The sequence below is a fragment of the Ranitomeya variabilis genome, chromosome 2 (assembly GCF_051348905.1).
Source record: "Ranitomeya variabilis isolate aRanVar5 chromosome 2, aRanVar5.hap1, whole genome shotgun sequence".
In the NCBI taxonomy this organism is placed as follows: Eukaryota; Metazoa; Chordata; class Amphibia; order Anura; family Dendrobatidae; genus Ranitomeya; species Ranitomeya variabilis.
In genome coordinates, this window is record NC_135233.1 from 841,893,393 (window position 1) to 841,919,618 (window position 26,226).

At 43.5% G+C, this 26,226-nt stretch overlaps 1 protein-coding gene across 1 annotated transcript in view; it reads left to right on the top strand.

The window, feature by feature from the left end:
- The first annotated feature begins 1,693 nt into the window (after nt 1-1,693).
- RNPEPL1 (arginyl aminopeptidase like 1) overlaps nt 1,694-26,226 on the top strand; it is a 68,320-nt gene continuing 43,787 nt past the window's right edge. The window contains exons 1-6 of the mRNA XM_077290152.1: nt 1,694-2,831; nt 3,012-3,152; nt 14,139-14,290; nt 15,504-15,620; nt 24,661-24,896; nt 25,044-25,157. Coding sequence (XP_077146267.1) covers nt 1,851-2,831; nt 3,012-3,152; nt 14,139-14,290; nt 15,504-15,620; nt 24,661-24,896; nt 25,044-25,157 — 1,741 coding nt within the window. The 5' untranslated portion in view covers nt 1,694-1,850. The remainder of the gene's footprint in view (nt 2,832-3,011; nt 3,153-14,138; nt 14,291-15,503; nt 15,621-24,660; nt 24,897-25,043; nt 25,158-26,226) is intronic.

Genomic DNA, 26,226 nt, shown 5'->3' on the forward strand with positions numbered 1-26,226 from the left:
TATCCAGTCACAATATGGTACTTTTTCCATATCACAGTATGATGGTATTATCCAGGCACAGGATGGTAGTTTTTCCATATCACAGTATGATGGTATTATCCAGGCACAATATGGTACTTTTTCCATATCACAGTATGATGGTATTATCCAGTCACAATATGGTACTTTTTCCATATCACAGTATGATGGTATTATCCAGGCACAGGATGGTAGTTTTTCCATATCACAGTATGATGGTATTATCCAGGCACAGGATGGTAGTTTTTCCATATCACAGTATGATGGTATTATCCAGGCACAGGATGGTAGTTTTTCCATATCACAGTATGATGGTATTATCCAGGCACAGGATGGTAGTTTTTCCATATCACAGTATGATGGTATTATCCAGGCACAGGATGGTAGTTTTTCCGCATCACTGTATTGTTGCATTAGCCAGTGATGGTATGCTGGCATTATCCAGACACAGTATGATGGTGTTATCCAGTTACAGTATGCCAACAACAAATCCCTCAGAAGATTATACACTCAGTGGGATAAGAAAGAATAAACATATGTAATATAAAATATAATATTTTATTAGAAATTAGTTAAAAGGTAGCAAAATTAAACACGGTTTCTCAAAAATTGGTAGCAAGATACTAGTTAAGAATAGCTGGGGCTTAGCAGACCAAATAAATGTTGTTGTTATCAAATAGGTAACTAGGATAGTAACAGTCAGTTGAAGGAATAGGCTATAAATATAAAGTGCATAGTGCTATGTATACAGATGAACTCATAGGACTAATAGTACATCCAGTGATGTGTGTACACCGTAGAGGTCAAGTGACCAGACACAAGAGAAGAGAAAGTTCCCTTACATCAATGTGCATCCAGCTACAACCCCTCAACCCAGCCCCAGATCACTAAAAATGGAGACGCTATGGGTCTCAGAAAATGGAGCAATTTTTGTTTTTAACAAACTTTGGATTTTTTTTTTCACCACTTAAATAAAAAAAGAGCCTACACGTTTGGTGTCTATGAACTCGTAATGACCCGGAGAATCATAATGGCAGGTGAGTTTTAGCATTTGGTGAACATGGTAAAAAAAATACAAAAATCAGTTGTGGAATTGCACTTTTTTTGTAATTACACCTCTCTTGGAATTTTTTTTCCTGTTTTCCAGTACATGATATGGAAAAACCAATGGTGTCTTTCAAAAGTACAAAAAAAAAAACCAAGCCCTCACATGGCCATATTGACTGAAAAATAAAGTTATGGCTCTGGGAAGAAGGGGAAAAGGGCTGTGGTGTGAAAGGATTAAACACTGTTAAACATAAAACCCCAATTTAAGCAATAGATCAGGTATTTACATCAAATTCCCTTCTTAACATGTAGCACAGGGTCAGGCAGGTCTGTAACCCCAAATGTGCTACTCTGGGCCTCATTCACAAGACCCCGCAGAGTGCAGCCTTCATTCTGCAGAGTGCAGCCTTCATTCTGCAGAGTGCAGCCTTCATTCCGCAGTGCAGTCACGTGATGAGCGGCTGCTGTCAGCTCACTGGCGCCCCCTGGGATCTATCCCCCACTCTACAGCTGTCAGTAAGGGCCGCAATTACACTGTGCGGTTCCACAGGGCTTCAGTCCTCGGTGTGTGGGAAGTCCCGAGCACATACCGGTTCCATTGCTGACTACCGGGGGGGCTGACCAGGTTCAGGCCTCGCCTCCCTCTGTCACTTCCTGTCCCGGGCCGGCCGGTGTTTACTGCTCCTCCCGGATTAGGCCTCTCGGGGCCCCATGGATTTTACATAGTGTACGCGGTGCTTGCAGAGATTTCTCGCCTGCAGACGCTGCGGACCGGTGTCCTGGGCATGTCCTCGGCCGCGCCATGTCCGGCGCTCTGCTGCTGCCGCCGTCCTCTGCACCCCGGGCCTGTCCCGGAGCCTCCGCAGCCGTTCGTCCCGGGCCCTCCAGACCCCGCGTCCGCCTCCAGCTTCCAGCTCTACCGCCTGCACCACTTCCACCTGGGGCTGGAGCTGCGGCCGGACACCAGGGACCTGTCCGGCTGCCTGGTGCTGGAGGTCAGCCCGCTGGTGCCCGGAGGCCCGGCCCTGGTCCTGGACACGCACCCGGTGGTCCGAGTGAGTTCTGTGCGCTGCCGGAGGGGAGGACGACAAAGTAAGAATGCCAGTCCGAGATACCCCCAGAGTGCCAACCAAGAGGACCCCCGGACTGGCGAGGCCCCGGGCGTGTGCCCACCTCGCTCCGCTGCCAGCTCCCAAGCCACTGAACAGTTATGGTATGTGGCACAAGAGCCTGGCACCCCGGACTGCTCCCCCACGGTGACCCCAGAGCCCCTTGACCTGTCCGTTTCCCGTAACCACACGTCCCCCGGGGCTGACTTGTCATGTTCTCCCGCTGGACCAGGTGGCCCCATTGTGAATGGTCATCGGCCCTCAGCATCTCCTCTTACATCTCTAAACCCCCTAGCTGCCCCGTATTCGCCCACCGCTGACCTCTCCTTCCACTCCTCATCCTCTTGCTCCACCTTGTCACCAGATCCTCTGGTCTCTCCCACCCTTGAGGGCGCTCCGTCAGTCAGCCCTCCTCACTTCCCACCTATGGACATTCCTGGAATGGAGGAAATGCCTAGCACTTTCAGCCAGCCCTGTGGCATCCATAATGCCGGCGACTCTGGGCCCCCTCACTGCACCTGCTGCTTTCCCTTGGACTTTAGGGTCGATGAGTTGACAGATTACGGCTCAGCTCTCACCATCACTGTGCCTGAAACTTTACAGACCAATGAGACGTTCCAGGTCATCGTGCACTACGTCACCGGAGAGGGTCCCGCGGTGAGTCTGGCCTAGCCTACTGTCTAGGGAAGTGTTCTCAATGGTTGGGGTCTGCTCTCCTCAGTGGCGGGCGGGTGCAGCTGATTTGTCATTATGATGGTGGTCTTGTGCAGTCTGCTCGGGAAGCTCACCTGTGATACACTACTTACACTCTCCTCCGTTCCATTTCCCTGTGATCAGGTTTGGTGGCTGGATCCTGAACTCTCCTATGGAAGCTCCGAGTTGTTTGTCTTCACTCAAGGACACTCTGTTTGCAACCGTTCTTTCTTCCCCTGCTTTGATACGCCAGCTGTGAAGTGTACTTACTCTGCCTCTGTCAAGGTACGCTGTAGCACTTGGACTGATCAATGGTAATTTTATGCCATAATTTCCTTTTGCAACCTCATTTAAAGCACAGAATGACTGTTCAAACAAAGTCCAGACACTTGATGCACCATGGCGGGGCCAATCATTTAGGTGCACCTTCCCACCTGCTTCTTTGCCCCCTGTCTCTGCCCTTCTCTGACTATATGAAGCCAGAGCTGTCTATCAAAGACGAGGGGATGTGGGAAGGTGCACTTGAGTGTTTCACCACGCTGTTGGGCACCGAGCGCCTCTACTTGGTGCGAGCAGTCATTCTGTGCCAACAGTCCTTTTTAAAGAGTCTGTCAGCAGAAAATGACTGTTCACACCTAGCACAGGCACTTGGTGCACCCTTCTGTGCACTTTCCCACCTACTTATTTTCCCTCTCTATCCACCCTCCTCTTTTTTTGATTGACAGCTCTAGATGGCAGAGAAAAGTGGCCATTGATGGAGGTGGGAATAAGTCGGATAAAGCTGTGAACTTCCCTGCCACACCAATGGTGCACAGAGCGCCTGTGCTTGGGTTGAACAATTTTTTGTTTGTACAGACAAGCTCCTTTAAATGTTTTTCTCACAATGAAGGTAGATGATAAAGGTCTGATTGTTGGCACACCCACCAATAACTAGAATGAGGCTCCTATTCCTTCCCCCTGAAGGACCGCATTGAGGAGATGTGAATGGAGTAGGGTCTGGCATGCGGGCAGCTGCTACCAGTGAAGGAGCAGATTTGCTAAAATTGTCTAAATCTATAGAAAAATGCTGCAAATTTATCACAGTGACTTTTGCTGCTTCATAAGTTTAGCGCATCTTTAGCCTACATCACATATTAGTTGATTTACTTTGCGCCAACATTTTTGCCGAATTTTGGTGCTCAGTGTCTCCTCTCCGGTCAAAACCTTTCTCACGGAGCCAAGCCGTCTATACTAAGCCATTCACCCCGGTAAAGCACGGCTCAGGACCCGTCTAAGGCTACGTTCACATTTGCGTTGTGCGCCGCAGCGTCGGCGCCGCAACGCACAACGCAAACAAAAACGCAGCAAAACGCATGCACAACGCTGCGTTTTGCGCCGCATGCGTCCTTTTTTTTCATTGATTTTGGACGCAGCAAAAATGCAACTTGCTGCGTTCTCTGCTCCCGGACGCGGGCGCCGCAGGTACGCATGCGGCGCAAAACGCAAGTGCGACGCATGTCCATGCGCCCCCATGTTAAATATAGGGACGCATGCGGCGACGCTGCGGCGCCCGACGCTGCGGCGCAGACCGCAAATGTGAACGTAGCCTAACACACATCATAAATGTGGTGCAAGTTACAGAAATTGTTCACTCCTGGACAACACCTGATTAGCTCCAGTCTGCTGCACAAAGCTGCAAATTGGCTCCATTCAGGCTCGGACTGGCCCACAGGGTAAGGCTGCCGTCACACCAGCAGTATTTGGTCAGGATTTTACATCAGTATTTGTAAGCCAAAACCAGGAGTGGAACAATTAGAGGAAAAGTATAATAGAAACACGTCACCACTTCTGTATTTATCACCCACTCCTGGTTTTGACTTACAAATACTGATGTAAAATACTGACCAAATACTGCTAGTGTGACGGCAGCCTTACAGGGGAATACCCCGGGGGGCGCCTGGGCAGAGCTGGGCCCCCAACCCCACTGTATGAGCAGTACTTGTGGCATAATTCACTTGATTCACTCTGTTCAGAAAAAAAACAGCATCTGATCATTCATTAACCAAACTACCCAGTTTATTATTATATAGAGATGTAGGTAAATTTGTGAACAAAGGTAGTATAATACTTGCTTGCAGGTGAAGACTGGGCCCCCAAAGTCATTGTTACTGGTGGGCCCTTGTCACCTCAGTCCGACACTGGCGCCATTCTTCCAGTTACAGCGCTGTGTCTTCCAGTGTTGTGACTGAGTAGAAAAGGCTGCAGCTGGTTGGTGGCAGCCGTCAGGTAACATAACCGTGTGACATGACTGCCCGGAGACACAGCATGGGATTGGAGGCAGTTCAGGGGATGTGTGTGCACTGTTATCTATTTGTACAGCGGACTGGAGCTTTTAAACAGTGGTTGTCTATTAGCGGACATCTCCTTTTAGGCAGAAATCTAGGACAGATGCATCTGTGTCAGATTCAAATACTATATTTTCAATATATTCTTCTCTTCTATTAGTCAAACTGCACAATACTTTTTGTGCTGTTTTACTACCTTTTCCTCATATAACACATAACATTTTTGAGTCTGATGATGTCTATAATATAAACAGAATCTGTCAGCAGGATTTTCCTATTGAATCTGAGAGCAGCATCATGTAGGGACAGATACCCTGATTCCACTTACTGGATTATGTGCTGTAGTTTTAATGTAATCAGTGTTTTATCAGGAGGAGATTTTCACTGCAGGACTAAAGGTAGCGTCACACTCCGCAACTTTCCAACGAGAACGACAGCGATCTCATTGTGTTTGACACGCAGCAGCGATCTGGATCCCACTGTGATATTGCTGGTCGGAGCTAGAAGTCAAGAACTTTATTTCGTCGCTGATCACCCGCTGTCATCGCTGGATCGGCGTGTGACGCCGATCCAGCGATGTGTTCACTTGTAACCAGGGTAAACATCGGGTTACTAAGCGCAGGGCCGCGCTTAGTAACCCGATATTTACCCTGGTTACCATTGTAAAAGACAAAAAAAAAAAAACACTACATACTCACCTTCTGATGTCTGTCACGTCCCCCGGCGTCCACAGGGTTAAAACTGCTTTCGGCAGGAGCACTTGCTAATGCTGCGCTGCTGCCGAGAGCTTCCTGCACTGACTGTGTCAGCGCCAGCCGTAAAGCGCTGGCCGTAAAGCAGAGCACAGCGGTGACGTCACCGCTGTTACTGCCGGCGCGCACATTCAGTGCAGGGAAGCTCTCGGCAGCAGCGCAGCATTAGCAAGCGCTCCTGCCGAAAGCAGTTTTAACCCTGTGGACGCCGGTGGGGGGACGTGACAGACATCAGAATGTGAGTATGTAGTGTTTTTTTTTTTTTTTTTTTTACTTTTACAATGGTAACCAGGGTAAATATCGGGTTACTAAGCGCGGCCCTGCACTTAGTAACCCGATGTTTACCCTGGTTACCCAGGTGCTGCAGGGGGACTTCGGCATCGTTGAAGACAGTTTCAACGATGCCGAAGTCGTTCCCCTGATCGTTGGTCGCTGGAGAGAGCTGTCTGTGTGACAGCTCCCCAGCGACCACACAACGACTTACCAACGATCACGGCCAGGTCGTATCGCTGGTCGTGATCGTTGGTAAGTTGTTTAGTGTAACGGTACCTTAAGTCTCATGTGTGCAGCAGTCTTATCTGTGTAACCTCTGATTGGCAGCTTGCTGACAGTGTACATCGGAAGCTGCCAATCAGGGCTGTGGGCTGGTTATACACAGCTCCGCATTCTGACCCTTCTACAGCAGGGAAAACAGGGATTCTATCCTAACTACACCAAGCAGACTGGTAAGTGATACATGGCTGGAATCAGGCTCTCTGCCAGAGACATTGTGCGGAGCCAAGTATCCTAGAAGTTTATAAAATGGCTGCCTATATACCTTAATGTATTGACCTACTGAACTGTAACGACAGCATGACACTCGCCTTATACTATAGACAGGACACTTGTGGCTGGTTTTCCACCCAGATTTTGTCTGGAAAAATCTGCACATCCCAATTCCTTGTATAAAAATGTCCACATTTTATTCCATCTTGTCTGAGGGCGTTTATTCGCCAGAAACGCGTCAGTTGTTTTCTATGGAATATACCCAATAATACGACATTCTGTTTTCTCAATCAAAATGGAATAAAATTTGGATATTTTTATAAAGCAGTTTCTTTCAATATCAGCAGGTAACAGGATTATAAACGTGGTAAGTCCTGATTTTTCCCATGTGCTTTCGTATCTGGAAAAATCTGTGGCTTATTATAGTAGCAGTAGCGCGGATTGGAAATCCATAGTGTGTAAATGTATCCATATGTCACTGTGACTCTCTCCCTTCGTATTGTAAAGGGTGTGTGCACACTGGGTGTTTTGATTGTCTCTTTTTTTATAATTTTTGGAGCAGAAATAGCTTGTAAAGTTTCCAAAATCCTCCTCAAAAACACCAAACTCCTCCAAAAGCTCAGCAAAAGACTAAAGGCCCGGTTCATCAAAGCTTTTATGCCAGAATTTGTGCTTAAAAATCGATGAAAAATGTTGGTGCGACGCAAGGCTGCGTTTAAAATTTTTCAATTTATAGTTCACACCACTTTTACCCAGCCCTGACAAAATGAGTAGAGCTGGGGTGAGACAGGGTGTGTTAACCCCACTTGTCAAATTCATGATGAGCTGCAACGTTCTTTACACCACAAATCGTACTCTAGTCCCTGACTGGAGTAAGGTTTGTGGCAAGGTGCACATGTTGTTGCACCCCACTTGTCAGATGTGCCTGGTTCATGAATCGGGACTGTCTGACTCCAGTATTCCCCTCATCAAGACCAGCGAGAAAATCATCAGTCTTGATGAATCGGAGCCTTAGTTTGCACATACAATTAAGAGAAATATGTGAGATTACGCTGTGGCTTTTCTGTTGCTTTAGCAGGAATTGTGCTATCCAGTAATTTCAGTTAACCAGTAGATTACTGACTTTTTGGCCACTCTGGTAAAGTATTTGGTCAATCTGTAAGGGTATGTGCACACGCTGCGGATTTCACTGCGGAACCGCAGTGGTTTCCCATAAGTTTACAGTACAATGTAAACCTATGGGAAATGAAATCCGCAGTGCACATGCTGCGGAAAAAAATGCGTCGAAACGCAGCGGTTTATTCTTCGCAGCATGTCAATTGTTTGTGCGGATTCCGCTGCGGGTTTCCACCTGCTCCAATAGAAATCTGCAGGTGAAAACCCACAGAAAACCGCACTAGAAACCGCGATAAATCTGCAGTAAAAACAGCAGCGGTTTTTCACTGCGGATTTATCAAATCCGCTGCGGAAAATTCCGCAGCGGAATCCGCAGCGTGGGCACATGGCCTAAGAGTGGTCTATTGACATGGCTGTTTGTTTATATTCTGTAATATATATATGTATGTATATGTGTGTGTGTGTATATATATATATATATATATATATATATATATATATATATATATATATATATATATATATATATATGACTCACTACCTCACTGCTGTTTTTCTGTTGTGTATTTTGTAATGTAATGGAAGTTCTCACATTTCGTGCTAGTTCAGTGCTTTCGCCCCTTTAACTGATATCTGATCTTTTCCATGGCCCGAGTCCAGTTGGCTTCTTAGATATTATTTGAGAGGTCAGATTAGCTTGTTTCCAGTGCTTTTTCTGCAGCTGGTGTGTGAGGTGTCTGTGGAACATCTAGACAGTTATTTATTTTGCTCGCATATTAAGCACCACTCCAGCATATTTTTTTTTTCTTTCAGCACTGGAATGGTGCCACTAATGTAAGTTCCCTAACCCTAGTCTTGTACTCACCAGCCATCATTTTCAGCTGTTCCCTGCACTTCTCCAGTCGCAATCCACCACCTTGTGACCACCACTTCAGGCTATCTGGAAGTTGGTGGTAAAGGTCACATGCTCCGAGTGTCAGTCTATGGCAGCCTTGTTCTGGCCTTGTGCCTTGTTCTGTCTCTCATAGACTTGCATTGAATAGTGGCTTCTGGATCACCCAGCAAACCCTGGAAAGATCCAGGAGGTCACAACGTGCAGAAGACGACTGGAGCGTCACAGATAAACATGGCAGCTGGTGAGTATAGTACTAGGGGCAGGAAACTTAGATTAGTGACCCCACTCCAGTGGTAAAAACTAAAAATAAAAAAACACTGCTGGAGTGGTGCTTTAATTCTACAATCTGAAGCACTCTACACAATTTACATAAATGCCACCACATTATAAAATTCACATACCGGGAAAACACTAGTTAAGTTCGAAAATAGTGTCACTTGTAGGAGGTTTCCTCTGTTTAGGGACATCAGGGGCTCTTCAAACGCGACATGACGCCCGCTAGTTATTCTATCAAAGTCTGCATTGCAAAAGTCACTCCTTCCATCCTGAGCCCTGACGTGCGCCCAACCAGAAGTTTTCCTCCACATATAGGGTATCTGCTTACTCAGGAGAAATTGCACAACAGATTTTGGGGTCCATTTTGTCCTGTTACCTTTGTGAAAAGAAAAAAATTGGGGCTAAAACAACATTATTGTAGGAAAAAATGTTTTGTTTTATTTTGTGTGTGTTTTTTTATTTTTTATTTTCACGGCTTTACGTAATAAACTCCTATGAGGCACCTGAGAGTTCAAGGTGCTCACCACACATCTAGATAAATTCCTTGAGGGGGTCTAGTTTCCAAAATCAGGTCGCTTGTGGGGGAGGGGTTCCACTGTTTAGGCACATCAGGGTCTCTCCAAATATGACATGGCATCTGATCTCTATTCCAACCAATTTTCCTTTAAAAAAGTTTAATGGCGCTCCTTCCCTTTCCAGCCCTGCCATTGTTTTCCCCAACATATGGGATATCGGCGTACTCAGGAGAAAATTAACCCAAAATTTGTTGTGCAATTTCTACTGTTACCCTTGTGAAAATTGAAAAAATGGGTCTAAAAGTAAAATTTTTGTAAAAAAAAAAAAAGTTAAATGTTCTTTTTTTTTTTTTTCCTTCCACATTGCTTCAGTTCCTGTGAAACACCTGAAGGGGTAATAAACTTCTTGAATGTGGTTTTGAGCACCTTGAGGGGTGCAGTTTTTAGAATGGTGTCACTTTTGGGTACTTTCTGTCATATAGGCCCCTCATAGTCACTTCAAATGTGAGGTGGTCCCTAAAAAAATGGTTTTGTAAAATTGGTGGAAAAATGAGAAATCGCTGATCAACTTTTAACCCTTCTAACCAAAAAAAATAAGGTTCCAAAAATTGTGCGGATGTGTTATTTATTAATTAGTTTGTGTGACATAACGCTCTCATTTAAGGGCATAAAAACTAAAAGTTTGAAAATTACAAGATTTTCCACATTTTTGTCAAATTTCCTTTCTTATCACAAACGCAAGTTATATAGAAGAAATTTTACCACTATCATGAAGTACAATATATCACACAAAAAACCTCTCAGAATCAGGATCCGTTGAAGCGTTCCAGAATTATCACATAAAGTGAAAGTGGTCAGAATTGTAAAATTCGGCCTGATCATGAAGGTGAAAACAGGCTTGGGGTCAAGGAGTTACGATCGGCATTGGGTATAATTTTCATTAGTTTTTGGTCTGCCGTTTTTATCCTCAGTGTTTTATCGGTGATTTTTTAATGATAGTCAAAACAAAAAAAAACTAAACTGCAAAGATTCTCCTATATACTGCAGTGTTGATTGCAGACAGCATATGAGTGCTGTCGATGATTTTGGGCTGTGTCTTGGATCAATAATGAACGTGTCTCTGATTTTTAGGTCGACCAATCAGTCCTCATAAAAACCACGGACATGTGAACAACCTAATAGGCTATAATGGGTATGTGCTCTCTTTATGAAAACCACTGATGGAACACGTACGTGATTCACAGACGTATGAGGCATCATTCTGGGGAAAAGCCCACTGTAGAAGGATGTTCTGATAAGGAGAATGCTCAGCGGAGGAGACTGGTGCTGATCCTTTCACTGCCATCACCTATACTCTGAGTACATTCTTATATCAATTCTGCTCAAGACAGGCAAATGGACTGGGGAACAGCAGGGGTCTGGAAGCCCCTTGAAAATGAAAACAGATCCCAAATAAAGTGACTTGTAAAGTTGTATAACTTTCCAAGCAGGTCAAAATTATTACAACAAATGAAAAAAAAAAATAAAGTTTAGTTACTCTAAGAAGCTTAATAGGCAATGCAATGAAAGTGAATACTCCGTGTATTGTATTCTTCAAATTTTATCTAAAATATTATCTCTTTGTGTGGAGTTTCTGAAAGAAGATAATGTTGAAAACATCCTGTCTTGACAGTATCAGTATCTAGTGGTAATGTTCAATTAAAAACATATGTGCTGCCCTGGGCCGGCGCCCCGTCTGATCCTCAGGGTACTGGGAAGTGTGGTTCAAGCACTACGGCATATGACTTGTGGTAGTCACTAACCTTATTGAATGCTCTATTTCTATATATGCTATGTGCAAAAAGAAAAAAAAGAGCATGAACCGCACATCCCAAAATCATACGTTGATCTAAAGCCGCTAGGCAAAAATTTAAATACTGAACATGAGGTTTTCAGTTTAACATTCTGATCAGACTGTATGAAGCCCACTGCCCCTTCACGGCAAACCTCGTAGTGGGTCCTAACGCCCTAACGGAGCGGAGCCGTGCGGCGACCACCGCCGCAGCGGCCATGCACCAGCAGGGCGGACGGCCTGTTGCCCCACAGCACCCATGCTGCGAGACTGAGTCCCCAAGACTCCAGACCGCGCCGCCCCACCAGCACAAAGCCACAGCAACAATGGCCGCCACACAGCACCAGCACCAAAATGAAGGGAGCATTTCAACTCACCTTCCTCCAGCTCTTCAGTGAGAGCCAAAATGGGCTAGACCCCTTACTTTGCAGTGTGGGGTTAGGACCCACTACGAGGTTTGCCGTGAAGGGGCAGTGGGCTTCATACAGTCTGATCAGAATGTTAAACTGAAAACCTCATGTTCAGTATTTAAATTTTTGCCTAGCGGCTTTAGATCAACGTATGATTTTGGGATGTGCGGTTCATGCTCTTTTTTTTTCTTTTTGCACATAGCATGTACTTGTCTCTTTTTTTGGACCAGCACTCCTCCCATTTGGCTCAGGTGATTTTAATTAGCAGGAGACTGCAAAGTAAGGGGTCTAGCCCATTTTGGCTCTCACTGAAGAGCTGGAGGAAGGTGAGTTTAAATGCTCCCTTCATTTTGGTGCTGGTGCTGTGTGGCGGCCATTGTTGCTGTGGCTTTGTGCTGGTGGGGCGGCGCGGTCTGGAGTCTTGGGGACTCAGTCTCGCAGCATGGGTGCTGTGGGGCAACAGGCCGTCCGCCCTGCTGGTGCATGGCCGCTGCGGCGGTGGTCGCCGCACGGCTCCGCTCCGTTAGGGCGTTAGGACCCACTACGAGGTTTGCCGTGAAGGGGCAGTGGGCTTCATACAGTCTGATCAGAATGTTAAACTGAAAACCTCATGTTCAGTATTTAAATTTTTGCCTAGCGGCTTTAGATCAACGTATGATTTTGGGATGTGCGGTTCATGCTCTTTTTTTTTTCTTTTTGCACATAGCATCTATTTCTATATATGATTGCTTATTACAGATGACTGGTGACATGACTCTATGATGCATGCTTATAATACTGTCCTATGTGAGCGTTGTGACTCATGATCTGTCTATGATACATATTGGTGACTGGGTGATAGCTATTCATTGTATCGAAGTATTCATGTGTATATGGTATTCTTTCTGTACTCATGTCTATGATTGTATCATAGTGACTTACACTCACCGGCCACTTTATTAGGTACACCATGCTAGTAACGGGTTGGACCCCCTTTTGCCTTCAGAACTGCCTCAATTCTTCGTGGCATAGATTCAACAAGGTGCTGGAAGCATTCCTCAGAGATTTTGGTCCATATTGACATGATGGCATCACACAGTTGCCGCAGATTTGTCGGCTGCACATCCCAAAGATGCTCCATACAAGGCAGGATGGATCCATGCTTTCATGTTGTTTACGCCAAATTCTGACCCTACCATCCGAATGTCGCAGCAGAAATCGAGACTCATCAGACCAAGCAACGTTTTTCCAATCTTCTACTGTCCAATTTCGATGAGCTTGTACAAATTGTAGCCTCAGTTTCCTGTTCTTAGCTGAAAGGAGTGGTACCCGGTGTGGTCTTCTGCTGCTGTAGCCCATCTGCCTCAAAGTTCGACGCACTGTGCGTTCAGAGATGCTCTTAGGCCTACCTTGGTTGTAACGGGTGGCGATTTGAGTCACTGTTGCCTTTCTATCAGCTCGAACCAGTCTGCCCATTCTCCTCTGACCTCTGGCATCAACAAGGCATTTCCGCCCACAGAACTGCCGCTCACTGGATTTTTTTTCTTTTTCGGACCATTCTCTGTAAACCCTAGAGATGGTTGTGCGTGAAAATCCCAGTAGATCAGCAGTTTCTGAAATACTCAGACCAGCCCTTCTGGCACCAACAACCATGCCACGTTCAAAGGCACTCAAATCACCTCTCTTCCCCATACTAATGCTCGGTTTGAACTGCAGGAGATTGTCTTGACCATGTCTACATGCCTAAATGCACTGAGTTGCCGCCATGTGATTGGCTGATTAGAAATTAAGTGTTAACAAGAAGTTGGACAGGTGTACCTAATAAAGTGGCCAGTGAGTGTATATGCTACTTCATCACTTACAAGCCTAGATTGAAGAACCACACTGCCCTATATTGTTTGTAATAGGGTTTTTAGGGGCAGGATATACTTACCGTCTGTTTTTGCTTTGTGATACGCTTAATTAACTGTTCAAATCTAGAGTGTATGAGTATACACACTAATCTCAACGTTTAAGAAGCTTGAAAATAGTGTTAATAGTTTGAATATGATCAAATATATATGGTACTTCCACAAATCTACATTTTTCTGACAGTAAAGATAATGGGTCTATGTATCCTTAATATTTTATTAATGATCTGCAGGGTAGTCTTCACTTCTGCAACTGGTATCCTGGGTGCCACTGGCAATAACTGGGCCCTGTGTGGCGCACCTTGTGACATTGCTAGGATTCTGGCCTCAAAAGTGAAGATTGCCCTGGTCCAGTTTCCACCGAGGACCGAAGTGGATGCCGGACCAAGGCAACATGAATCCTTTTGCTTCACTCTTTTACTGGTCTTTACACTACACACATAATTGGCATAGTTTTTCAAAATGCAATGTGACCACTCATTTTAATGTCTTTCCTAGGCACCTGCTGGAATCCGGGTCCTCATGAGCTGCACACACAGTTACTACATTGAAGAGATGGGCATCTTTCAATTCTATATGGAGCATCCCGTTCCTGCTTATCTGGTGGCTCTGACTGCCGGTCATCTCCTTCCAGCTGATATCGGTCCCAGGTAAGAGTCATTCTTGTTGCAGCAAAATTATAGCAGTGACATTTGCTGTAATTTTGGACTGTAAGACCCACTCTATGTTCACACGTTGCATTTTTGCTGCGTTTTTTATATGCAAATTTTAAGCTGCGTTTACTATTACCAGCAAAAGCTTTGAGATTTCTGCAATCTCCTGCACACACAATTTTTTTTTTTTCTTGATTGACTTGGATAACTGCTACATTTTTGCAAACTGCAGCAAGTCCCTTCTTTCAGCATTTTTCACGCGTAGAAAGCAATGAGTAAGTGAAAAAACCCAGCAGAATGCGGATATCGGGTTTTACTATGTTTTAGGTGCAAAAGCCTCAAGGAAGTTACACTATGATTTTTTAAGGGGCCACTAAACTTTATGAACATGCTCAATAGACAACAAAAACACGGCAAATAGGCAGGAAAAAAACACAGCAAAACCTGCTTTACTACCCAGAAAGCAGGTTTTGCCCGCAGAAAAAAAAAGCTAGGAAAAACGCAACTTGTGAACATATCCAAAGTGTTTGGAATGGTGAGCGGCTAAGCTGTTGTCTTTCAGAATTTTGGCATAATAAAGTAGACCAGTACAGAAAAGCCATTCATGCAGTGACACTCACAAGCTATTTATTTGTAGGTCCTAGCAGACATAGCGATTCAAAGTGGCGACGCTGGGAAGGCCTCTGCTTGACATGAACTTTAAGATTGGGGGAGGCAACAGGGAAGGTGGCTGAACAGTTCCTGTGCTGGAGGATCTATATAGTGTGAAAGGCACTTTGGAGTCAGCCAGGAGGGAAGTAGAGGCAGTCACTAAGGCTTTCGTCTCATGACAGTGGCAGCTTCACGTCAGGATCATGTCAATGAGTGACGGCTTCAAAAACTGGGAGAAGAAACTCCACACCTCTCCACGGAGCCTCATAAGCCAAAGGCATCCGTCTCCTCCAGAGGACAGGTTCTGCCCCAATGTCGGCAGACTTTTTTTCTGACAGGCTTCCAAATGATCAGCAGAGCATTTTGTGCGCTCTGCCGATCATCAAGGAGGCATTCCGGGGAGTCTGGTGCTGTCAGACCCCCTCTCACTTCAGTCTATAAACCAAGGGGAGTTTTTGGCAAGGTTTTTTTTGTTTTTTTCGCTGAAAACTGCACTTTTTATAGTGTGAAAAAATATTGTACTTGTCTTAATCGTTGTTTAATTTTCTATTTCTCATAGAAGTCGAGTATGGGCTGAACCTTGTGTGCTGCCTATGGCTGTGGGTAAACTGGCAGGCAGGGTAGAACAGTGGCTTCAAGCTGCAGAAACCTTGTACGGTCCCTACATCTGGGGAAGGTGAGACACTACAGTTTATAGCATACAACCTGAATTTATTATCAGTCTAAAATGTGAAGTCTTTTTTTGTGAATATTGTATATCATAGAGTAATCTGCTAAGGGTTTAAGGAAATTCAGAAATTTTCAATGCCATTCTGGTATCTGCAAAGTAGGAACACCTGAATATCCTTAAAAAAAACCCCTATCATTAGATGTCATATAGCTGATTTTTGGTGACACTTGTCGTGGGGACATTTACATGAGTTCCTTCCTCTTGGTGGAAACATAATGATATACATTTACCTCTATGAATACTGCACAATCTAGTGCTGCAAGATCCAGTAGCTGCTGTTGCTTAGACCTTATTTTAGGCACAGACCCTCGCTTTGCAATACAATGCTGTAGCTCAGCTAAATTTAACTTTGTGTGAGAACACTTATAACTCCATAAGTTAGAGGTCTCATAAGTATTAAACCATCACATAATTCTAGATCCTGGGTTCTAGCCTCAAGTCAGCATTATGCCAATTAGTGCAATGCTGTGATAGGGCGGGTCAAGCCCATCAGTGGCAGACAGGAGGCACAACTTGCTGAGACACGTGCCCTATAGAGAATGTATGTTTTCAATTATTGCATTTGCTTGCATACGTTGCTATTCACATGAACATCTTTGTTTCCAACATGGGTTTCATGAACTGGCTTTCCACCACAAAGCATCACACTGAGCTCCCTTTGTCCTTGTTGGTTTTGACACTATCACTTAAATGTGACTAAATGTGTGTGTATATATGCTATGTAATTTGTTTTTCTGGAAGAATCTGATACAGTGTTCATTTGGGCACTGCACTTGCAGTATTGTAAAGGGTTTGTGATCCCTTATTCACTATTGTTATAGGGTTTCTATAGCGTCAATCGTACACTAACAGATGTGGAAAATCTTCTGAAATACAGAGCTAATGGGCACAATGGGGCCAAGTCCCTGTGGTTCTCCTGCTATTTCTGTGCTGTATGCACTGTGTATATATGTAGAAAAACCTGCAATGGTCACTGAAATAACTTTATGTTGACAAAAGTAATTTTCAATATCAACTAATGAAAATCAGACTTTGCTATTTTGTGCATCAGGAGAAAAATAATCATTAAAATGGCCTGGACAAAAATGATGGTACAATTAGGAAAAATTGAGAGAAATTTGACTGTACGGACACGTTAAAGTAAGGTGCATGCTATAATTAACATTACAGATTTTGTAATCAGTCAATCTGCCTATTTATAGTGTCACTTTGCTGTTTGGTATCGTGGTGGGTACCACACTGAATATGGAAGAAACAAAGCAAAGGAGAGCTTTGTCCCAGGAGATTGGAAAGAAAATAAATTATAGACAAGCATGTTAAAGGTAAAGGCAATAAGACCATCTCCAAACAGCTTGATGCTCATGTTACTACAGTTGCCCAGATTATTAAGAAATTTAAGGTGTATGGGACTGTATCCCTGGACTTGGCCACTAGAGTAAAATTGATGACAAATTGAAAAGACCGATAACTTTCCTCCCAGAATAACCTTCGAAAAGTTTAGAAATGAACTCCCACAGTGTCAGATGTGTCAGTGTCAGATCCCACCATCCGTCACTGTTTTGGCCAAAGTGGACTTCAAGAAAGACAACTGACGAGGAAACCACTGTTGAAAGCAAATTATAAAAAAGTGAGACTGGAATTTGCAAAAATGCATATTAAGGGTATGTGCACACGTTGCGGATTTGGCTGCAGATTTGGCCCTGCGGATCCACATTGGTTTTCTATTCGGTGTACAGTACCACGTAAACCCATGGAAAACCAAATCCGCTGTGCACATACTGGGAAAATTCAGTGCAGAAGCGCAGCGGTTTATTTTCAGCAGGATGTCAGTTCTTTGTGCGGAATCCACAGCGTTTTTATACCTGCTCCATAAGGCTGGGGTCACACTCAGCGTAGGGAAATACGGTCCGTATTTTACATGCGCAATAAGCAGAAATGTTCCCTAAATAGTGATCCGTATGTCATCCGTAGGCAGGGTGTGGCAGCGTATTTTGCGCATGTAAACCTCCGTATGTAATCCGTATGGCATCCGTACAGCGAGACTTTCTCACCGTCTTGCAAAACGGACATACAATGGATCTATGGGCTCAAATATTCATGAAAAAAATAAATAAATATATATATATATATATATATATATATATATATATATATATATATATATATATATATATATATATATATATATTTTTTTTTTTTTTTTTATATATATATATATATATATATTTTTTATATATATATATATATATATATATATATATATAATATATTTCAAAATCGGAACAGCATCTTATATTACCAAACTGTAGTGCAGCGTCTTCCCAACCACTGTTGAAATGGTCTTTGGTAATAGATGAAAAAAAGAAAGACAGCACAAAAAAAAATAGAAAAAAAAAGGGCTTTAATGCCTGAACGGCGTGGCGACGTTTCGGATATCTTTATCCTTTTTCAAGGATAAATATATCCGAAACGTCGCCACGCCGTTCAGGCATTAAAGCCCTTTTTTTTCTATTTTTTTTTTTTTTGTGCTGTCTTATTTATATATATATATATATATATATATATATATATATATATATATATATATATATATATATATATATATATATATATATATATATATATATATATATATATATATATATATATATATATATATATATATTACGATACGATACACTTTATTGATCCCGTGGGAAATTTGGTATCACAGCAGCACAACTTACATCATAAGAATCATAAAATGAATTACTTAATTGACATGACAGTGTAGTTGACAGAAGGACATTATACATTAGAATAGGACATACACCGCAGGTAAACTGAAAAGTAGAAGGAATAAAGCAGACATTCACCTTGATGATTTAACCCTAATGTTATTGTTGTACATTCCCATCGCAGTTGGCACAAACGATTTCCTATATTTTTCCTTCTTACACCTCACAAGTATTAGCCGGTTACTGAAGGTGCTCTTCTGTCTCATGAATAGCTCATATAGTGGATGTGCATTATTGTTCATGATTGCCATACACTTTTTCAGAGTTCTTCTCTCCACTACCTCCTCAAGAGAGTCCAGATTGCAGCCCACAGCAGAGCTTGCCTTTTTGATAATCTTATTCAGCTTATTAGCATCAGAGGCCCGCACACTATTACCCCAGCATATGATTGCAAAAAAGATGGCACTTGCCACCACAGACTGGTAGAACATTTCTAACATTTTGCTGCACACATTAAAAGACCTCAGTTTCCTTAGGAAATACAATCTGCTCATCCCCTTCTTGTAGACAAACTCTGAGTGGCATCTCCAGTCCAGTTTGCTATCCAAATGGACCCCCAAATATTTGTAACTATCCACCTGCTCTACCTCCTGCCCAGCAATAGTGATCGGTAAGCATTCCAACTTAATCCTTCTATAGTTGGCCACCAACTCCTTAGTTTTCTTAACATTTAGTTGTAGATAGTTACCATTGCACCAATCCACGAAATTCGACACCACCCTTCTGTATTCCTCATCCCCCTGATCTCCCCTAATACATCCCACAACCACGGAGTCATCCGAAAATTTTTGAAGGTGGCAAAGATCAGATTTATACTGAAAGTCTGATGTATACAGTGTGAATAGAAAGGGCGCAAGCACCGTTCCCTGTGGGGCACCTACACTGCTGAGTAATCTGCTTGACACAACTGCTCCCATCTGTACAAACTGTGGCCGATCTGATAGGTAGTCAGTTATCCAATTTCTCATCCCCTCCTCCACCTTCATATCAGTCATCTTTTTGTGTAGTAAAGGTGGCTGCAGGGAATTAATCTCTACTATATAATTGTCTAAGGGTCACTGTCTCTGTCTTTCTGTCTGTCACGGATATTCATTGGTTGCGGCCTCTGTCTGTCATGGAAATCCAAGTCGCTGATTGGTCGTGGCAAAACGGCCACAACCAATCAGCGACGGGCACAGTCCGGCAGCAAAATGGCCACTCCTTCCTCCCCGCAGTTAGTGCCCGCTCCATAATCCCCTCCAGCCAGCGCTCACACAGGGTTAATGCCGCGGGTAACCCACTCCGTTACCGCTGCTATTAACCCTGTGTGACCAACTTTACTATTGATGCTGCCTATGCGGCATCAATAGTTAAAAGATCTAATGTTAAAAAAAATTAAAAATCGTGTTATACTCACTGTCCGTCGGCCCCCGGATCAGGAACAGGCATTCCCCGCTCCTCGCGACGCTCCGGTGACTGCTCCATGCTTTGCGGTCTCGCGAGATGATGACGAGACCGCTACGTCATCATCTCGCGAGACCGCAATGCACTCTTGGGACCGGAGTGCGCGAAGAGCGTCGGTAACCGCTTCGCCTGGCTCCGGGGCCAACGGAAGGTGAGTATATAACTTTTTTATTTTAGTTCTTTTTTTTTTTTTTAACAGGGATATGATGCCCACATTGCTTTATCCTGCGTGGGCTGTGCAATATACTGCGTGGGCTGTGCAATGTACTGCGTGGGCTGTGCAATGTACTGCGTGGGCTGTGCAATGTACTACGTGGGCTGTGTAATATACTACGTGGGCTGTGTTATACACTACGTGGGCTGTGTTATACGCTACGTGGGCTGTGTTATACGCTACGTGGGCTGTGTTATACGCTACGTGGGCTGTGTTATACGCTACGTGGGCTGTGTTATACGCTACGTGGGCTGTTTTAAACTACGTGGCTGTGTTATATGCTATGTGGGCTGTGCTATATACTCCGTGGGCTGTGCTATATACTCCGTGGGCTGTGCTATATACTCCGTGGGCTGTGCTATATACTACGTGGCTATGCTTTATACTACGTGGCCAACCGCGAACAATCAGCGACAATGTGTATTCAATGTATTATACTAAAATCTTCATATATAAACTATATACATATTCTAGAATACCTGATGCGTTAGAATCGGGCCACCATCTAGTGTGTGTGTGTGTGTGTGTGTGTGTGTGTATATATATGTATGTATGTGTGTTTTATATATTATGCAAATAATATTTCCTCATATTTTCTCCAAATTACCTATCTGAATTGCAGTCATTGTTCTACTATTCTAGTATAATTGCAATGTTTTGGAACAAACTGTCTGTGAAAACAGTATCTTTTAAAAGAAAAAAAAAAATCCACTTAAAATGCATGTTCCAAATTATTATGCACAGCAGAGTTTTCAACCTTTTTTTTTTTTTTTTTTTATTTTGAACAAAAAAATGGTCAATTGTGAAGTTATAAGCACTATCAACTTATTACAAAATGAAAGTTTTTGGATGGTTTCTGCTTCAATAGTTTTGCATGTGGACAGAATCCCCTCCCAGAGCTGTTGCTTAGATGTGAACTGCCTCCCGCCATCATAGACACTCCTTTTGATGATGCTCCAGAGGTTCTCAATGGGGTTGAGGTCAGGGGAAGATGGTGGCCACACCACACGTTTGTCCTCTTTTATGCCCATAGCAGCCAGAGATGCAGATGTGTTTTTTGCAGCATGAGACGGTGCATTATCATGCATGAAAATGATCTTGCTGCATAAAGCACGGTTCTTCCTCTTGAACCATGGCAGGAAGTGTTGTTTTAGAAACTCTACATAGATTATGGAGTTCATTTTTACCCCTTCAGGGATCATAAAGGGGCCGACAATCTCTCTCCCCATGATTCCAGCCCAAAACATTACTCCACCTCCTCCTTGTTGGCGCCTTAGCCGTTTTTTCATGGGGTGTCCATCAACCAGCCATCCTCCACTCCATCCATCTGGACCATCGAGCGTTGCACGGCACTCATCGGTGAACAAAACAGTTTGGAAGTCAGTCTTCTTGTATCGTTTGGCCCACTGTTTGTGTGCAGTGGATAGAGGTGGTCGACAGGATGGCTTACGCACAGCTGCAAACCTCTGAAGGACCCTGCATCTTGTTGTTCTGGGGACGTTGGAGGCACCAGCAGCTTCAAAAGCTTGTCTGCTGCTATGACCAGGCATTTTTTTAGCTGCTCTTTTAACCTTACGCAATTGCCTGTTGGAAAGAGTCCTCAATTTTTCCTTATCAGCACGAACACGTGTGTGCTGGGAATCGGCTACATACTTCTTGATTGTGCGATGATCACGATGAAGTGTCTTGGCAATGTTGATTGTAGTCATGCCTTGACCTAAATACTCCACAATTTGTTGCTTTTCAGCAGCCGACACATCCTTTTTCTTTCCCATTTTGGTAAAAAATGTACGCTGCTTAATAATGTGGAACAGCCTTCTTAAGTAGTCTTGCCTTTATTTGGACACATCTGCCAAACTAATGTGCACAGGTATCTGCAATTGCTTTCAGTGATATAAAGAGCCCTGACACACATCACCATCAATGAGTTTAAATGATAAACAAAAAAACTCTAACCTTATCACTCCTAAACTCTTTGTGCATAATAATTTGGAACACAGTGTATGTGTATATTATATATATATTTATATATTATATATATTTCATACAGCGCTAGATAGCAGAATAGCCGGTAATTCAATTGCCGTCTTTTGCTATCTCCTTCCCAAACCCGACAGGATATGAGACATGGTTGCTCACAGTAAACCATTTCATATCCCTTTTTTTTTTTTTTTTTTTTTTGCATATTCCTCACTACTAATGCTAGTAGTGTGTGTGTGTGTGTGTGCAAACTTTGGGGGCTCTAGCTGTTAAAATAAAGGGTTAAATAGCGGAAAAAACTGTTGTGGGCTCCCGCGCAATTTTCTCCGCCAGAGTGGGAAAGGCAGTGTTTGAGGGCAGATATTAATAGCCTAGGGAGGTACCATGGTTATAGGACCCCCTCGGCTAAAAACATCTGTCCCCAGCCACCCCAGAAAAGGCACATCCGTAAGATGCGCCTATTCTGGCACTTAGCCTCTCTTCCCACTCACCTGTAGCAGTGGTATATGGGGTAATAAAGGGTTAACGTCACTTTGATATTGTAAGGTGACATTAAGCCAGGTTAATAATGGAGAGGCGTCAATAAGACACCTATCCATTATTAATCCAATAGTAGTAAAAGGATAAATAAACACACATTAGGAAAAAAGTATTTTATTGAAATAAAGACACATGGTGTTTTAATAGTTTATTATACTCTTAATCCAAATGACGACCCTCGTTCTGTAAAAAAGGAAAAATAAAAAAACAACAATATACTATACCTTTCCGGCGTTCAGTCACGTCCCACGATGTAAATTCATCTGAAGGGGTTAAATAATTTTACAGCCAGGAGCCTGCTAATGCAGCTGTGCTCCTATCTGTAAAATCTGGGGAATGAATGGGAAGCAGGGGAACGTAGCTACCTAGACTTACGGTGCTGCGCCCCCTACTGGCATAACCTCATGTGAACTCGAGCGTGAGAAAATATTGAGGAAAATTCCCACGCTCGAGTTCATATTGTAGCTATTCTATTCTAACCTGTCAGTGTGATTTTACTGTACACCGCACTGAATTACCGGCTTTTCTAGAGAACACCGCTGCGTATTTCTCGCAAGTCACACTGTTGGTCTGTGTGTAATCTGTATTTTTCTCGCCCCCATAGACTTTCATTGGCGGATTTTTTGCGCAGTACGCTGACATACGCAGCATGCTGCGATTTTCTACGCCTGTAAAATACGGCTGAGAAATATACGACAGATAGGAGCTGCCCCATAGAGAATCATTGGTCCGTGTGCAATACGTAGTTTTTGCGCCTCTCATATGTCCGTAAATCTCGCTAGTGTGACCCCGGCCTAATAGGAATCCACAGGTGTAAAAACGCAGGCGAAACCCTCACAAAATCTGCACGGAATCCGCAGGTAGAACGCAGGTCATTTACCTGTGGATTCTGCAGAATCCGCCCAGAAAAATCCGCAATGGAATCCGCAACGTGTGCACATACCCTAACGAGCCACATTCTTCTGGGAAAATGACCTTTGTACAGATGTGACTTGCCATAAACCTTAATGTTTAAAGCGTAAAGCTTTTTCTAGTCGCTTCTATGATCACAGAGGCAAAAAAGAAGCATACAAAGAAAAGAACATTGTGCTTACTGTGAAACATGGAAGCGGCTTGGTTTTGTTTTGGGGCTGATTTGCTGCTATGTCTTTGAATCCTTACAGGGTACAATGAAATGCCAAGATTATCAAGGCATTCTGGAGCGAAATGTGCTGCCCAGTGTCAGAAAGCTTTATCTGTATCGCAGGTTATGGGTCCTCCAACAGGATAATGACCAAAAAGACAGTGCTAAAAACATCCAAGAATGGCTAAGAGCAACGCAATGGACTTTTATGAAGTGGCCTTCTATGAGCCTTCATATAAATGCTATTGAACATGTATGTATGGGGCTAAACCCTGCAGTCTGAAGAAGGCACTTTCATACTTGAGATACCTGGAGCAGCTTGCACATGAGGAGGTTGGCCAAAATACCTGTAGACAGATTCAGAAATCCCATTGAAGCAATCGCTGCAAACAAATGGTTTCTGCAACTCTGCAAAATATTAAGTTGGGGTACCATCATCTTTGTCCAGGCCATTTTCATTATTTATTTTCTGTTGAGCCTTAATTCAAAACCAATGTCTGGTTTTGTTAGTTGACATACTTATAAATTGGAAAGTACTTTTTTCAGTTTCAAGTTATTTCAGTGGCTACTGTGGGGTTTTCTTTACCAGAAGGGTACCAACAATTTTGTCCACATCTGTATATTTATTTATTTGTTTGTCCCAAAATATTTCTTGTAGAACCATTAGTTGAGCAGAGTGATTTTCAGGGCACTAGTCTGTTGTGCATATCAGAACTCTGTGGCAGCCAGACCAAACTGGAACTGAAGTTCGCATTGCTTTAGTACAGTTCCCACAGAGTACGAATGTGGACAGCGGAGCAGTGTCCGGCAGTTGTTTTTGCTCAGCCTTAAAAACTGTTGTGTATTGTTTACCTCAATGCATCCCCTTTAAGAGGCTCTCAACAATCCTCCTCCCTTCCTTCATTCTAGGTACGATATAGTCTTCCTGCCCCCATCCTTCCCCATAGTTGCCATGGAAAATCCCTGCCTGACATTCGTCATTTGCTCCATCCTGGACAGTGAGGATTTCCTTCTAATTGATGTTATTCATGAGATTGCACATGGCTGGTTCGGGAATGCAGTGACAAATGCCAGCTGGGAGGAAATGTGGCTGAGTGAAGGCTTGGCAACCTATGCCCAGCGCCGCATCACCACTTTGGTTTATGGTGAGTAAACTTTCCAATGACTGTCTCTACTCTTTATAGTGACCTTTGTGCAGTGCATTTTTCGCATCCAGATTGCTTTTATTATATATATGTTTAACACATTGTCTACATTACCTTTACTTGTTTGCTTCTCATTGTATTGGTCAGGTGCTTCATTCACATGCCTAGAAACCACTTTCCGTCTAGAAGCGTTGCACCGACAAATTCGAATACTGGGTCAGGATACACCATTCAGTCGACTGCAGGCTAAACTGGATCCAGGTAAAAATTAGATCTATAGGACATTTTAAACTATAAAATGGGGTAAGTGATTTTTCAGCCCAGAATCTCTACAATTGCATTGCAGTTTGGTAACAAAATCCGCATGTGGATTGTGCTTTGAATTCTGTGGTTTTCGCCCTTTATACTTTGAAGGAATGACTAGCACGCTGGTTTTTCAGTGTAGCATTTAACCTTTGTGTTCCTGAATCCTACAATTCAAAAATAGTAAAGATGTGCAAAAAAGCCTAAAGGGAGTCTGTCATCCGAAATTAACATTTCAAACTAACAACATATCTAGGAGTAGGAGATGGAGCAACAATTTTTTTTCTTTCTAAATCTTTTCCTTTGTTGACCTAAAAAAACAATGTTATTGTAATATGCAAATGAAGATGCTCAGTGCACCTTTGGGGCGGTAAATGCCTTAAGGTACCGTCACTCAGCGACGCTGCAGCGATATAGACTACGAGCCGATCGCTGCAGCGTCGCTGTTTAGGTCGCTGTAGAGGCGTCAAACACAGCAGCTCCAGAACGATGCAGGAGCGATCCTGTGACGTAACGGCGACTCACTTATCGTTCTCATAGGTCGTTAGCTCCATGTAAAACATTGCTGGCATCGTTGCTTTTGCTGTCAAACACGACGATACACGCCGACCTGACAACCAAATAAAGTTCTGGACTTCTAGCTCCGACCAGCAATATCACAGCGGGATCCAGATCGCTGCTGCGTGTCAAACACAACGAGATCGCTGTCCAGGACGCTGCAACGTCACGGATCGTCGTCGTTCTCGTTGTAAAGTTGCTGAGTGTGAAGGTACCTTAAGTGAACCATTCCAATGACCTACAGTGTTTCTCTGAAAATAAAGCATATCCCGACAATAAGCCCTAGCATATTTTTACAGGATAATTGGATTATGCTTGCAATATAAGCACTGTTCAAAAAGAAAAAAAAACCCACTAGTTTCAGTTAGGGTCTGTGAGGTGGCTAACTGGGCAACTGCCCAGGGGCCTGTCACGCTGTGACTGTAAATAAGGAAAGGGGGCCCTGCACTCTCCCTATGTCTGGGACCCT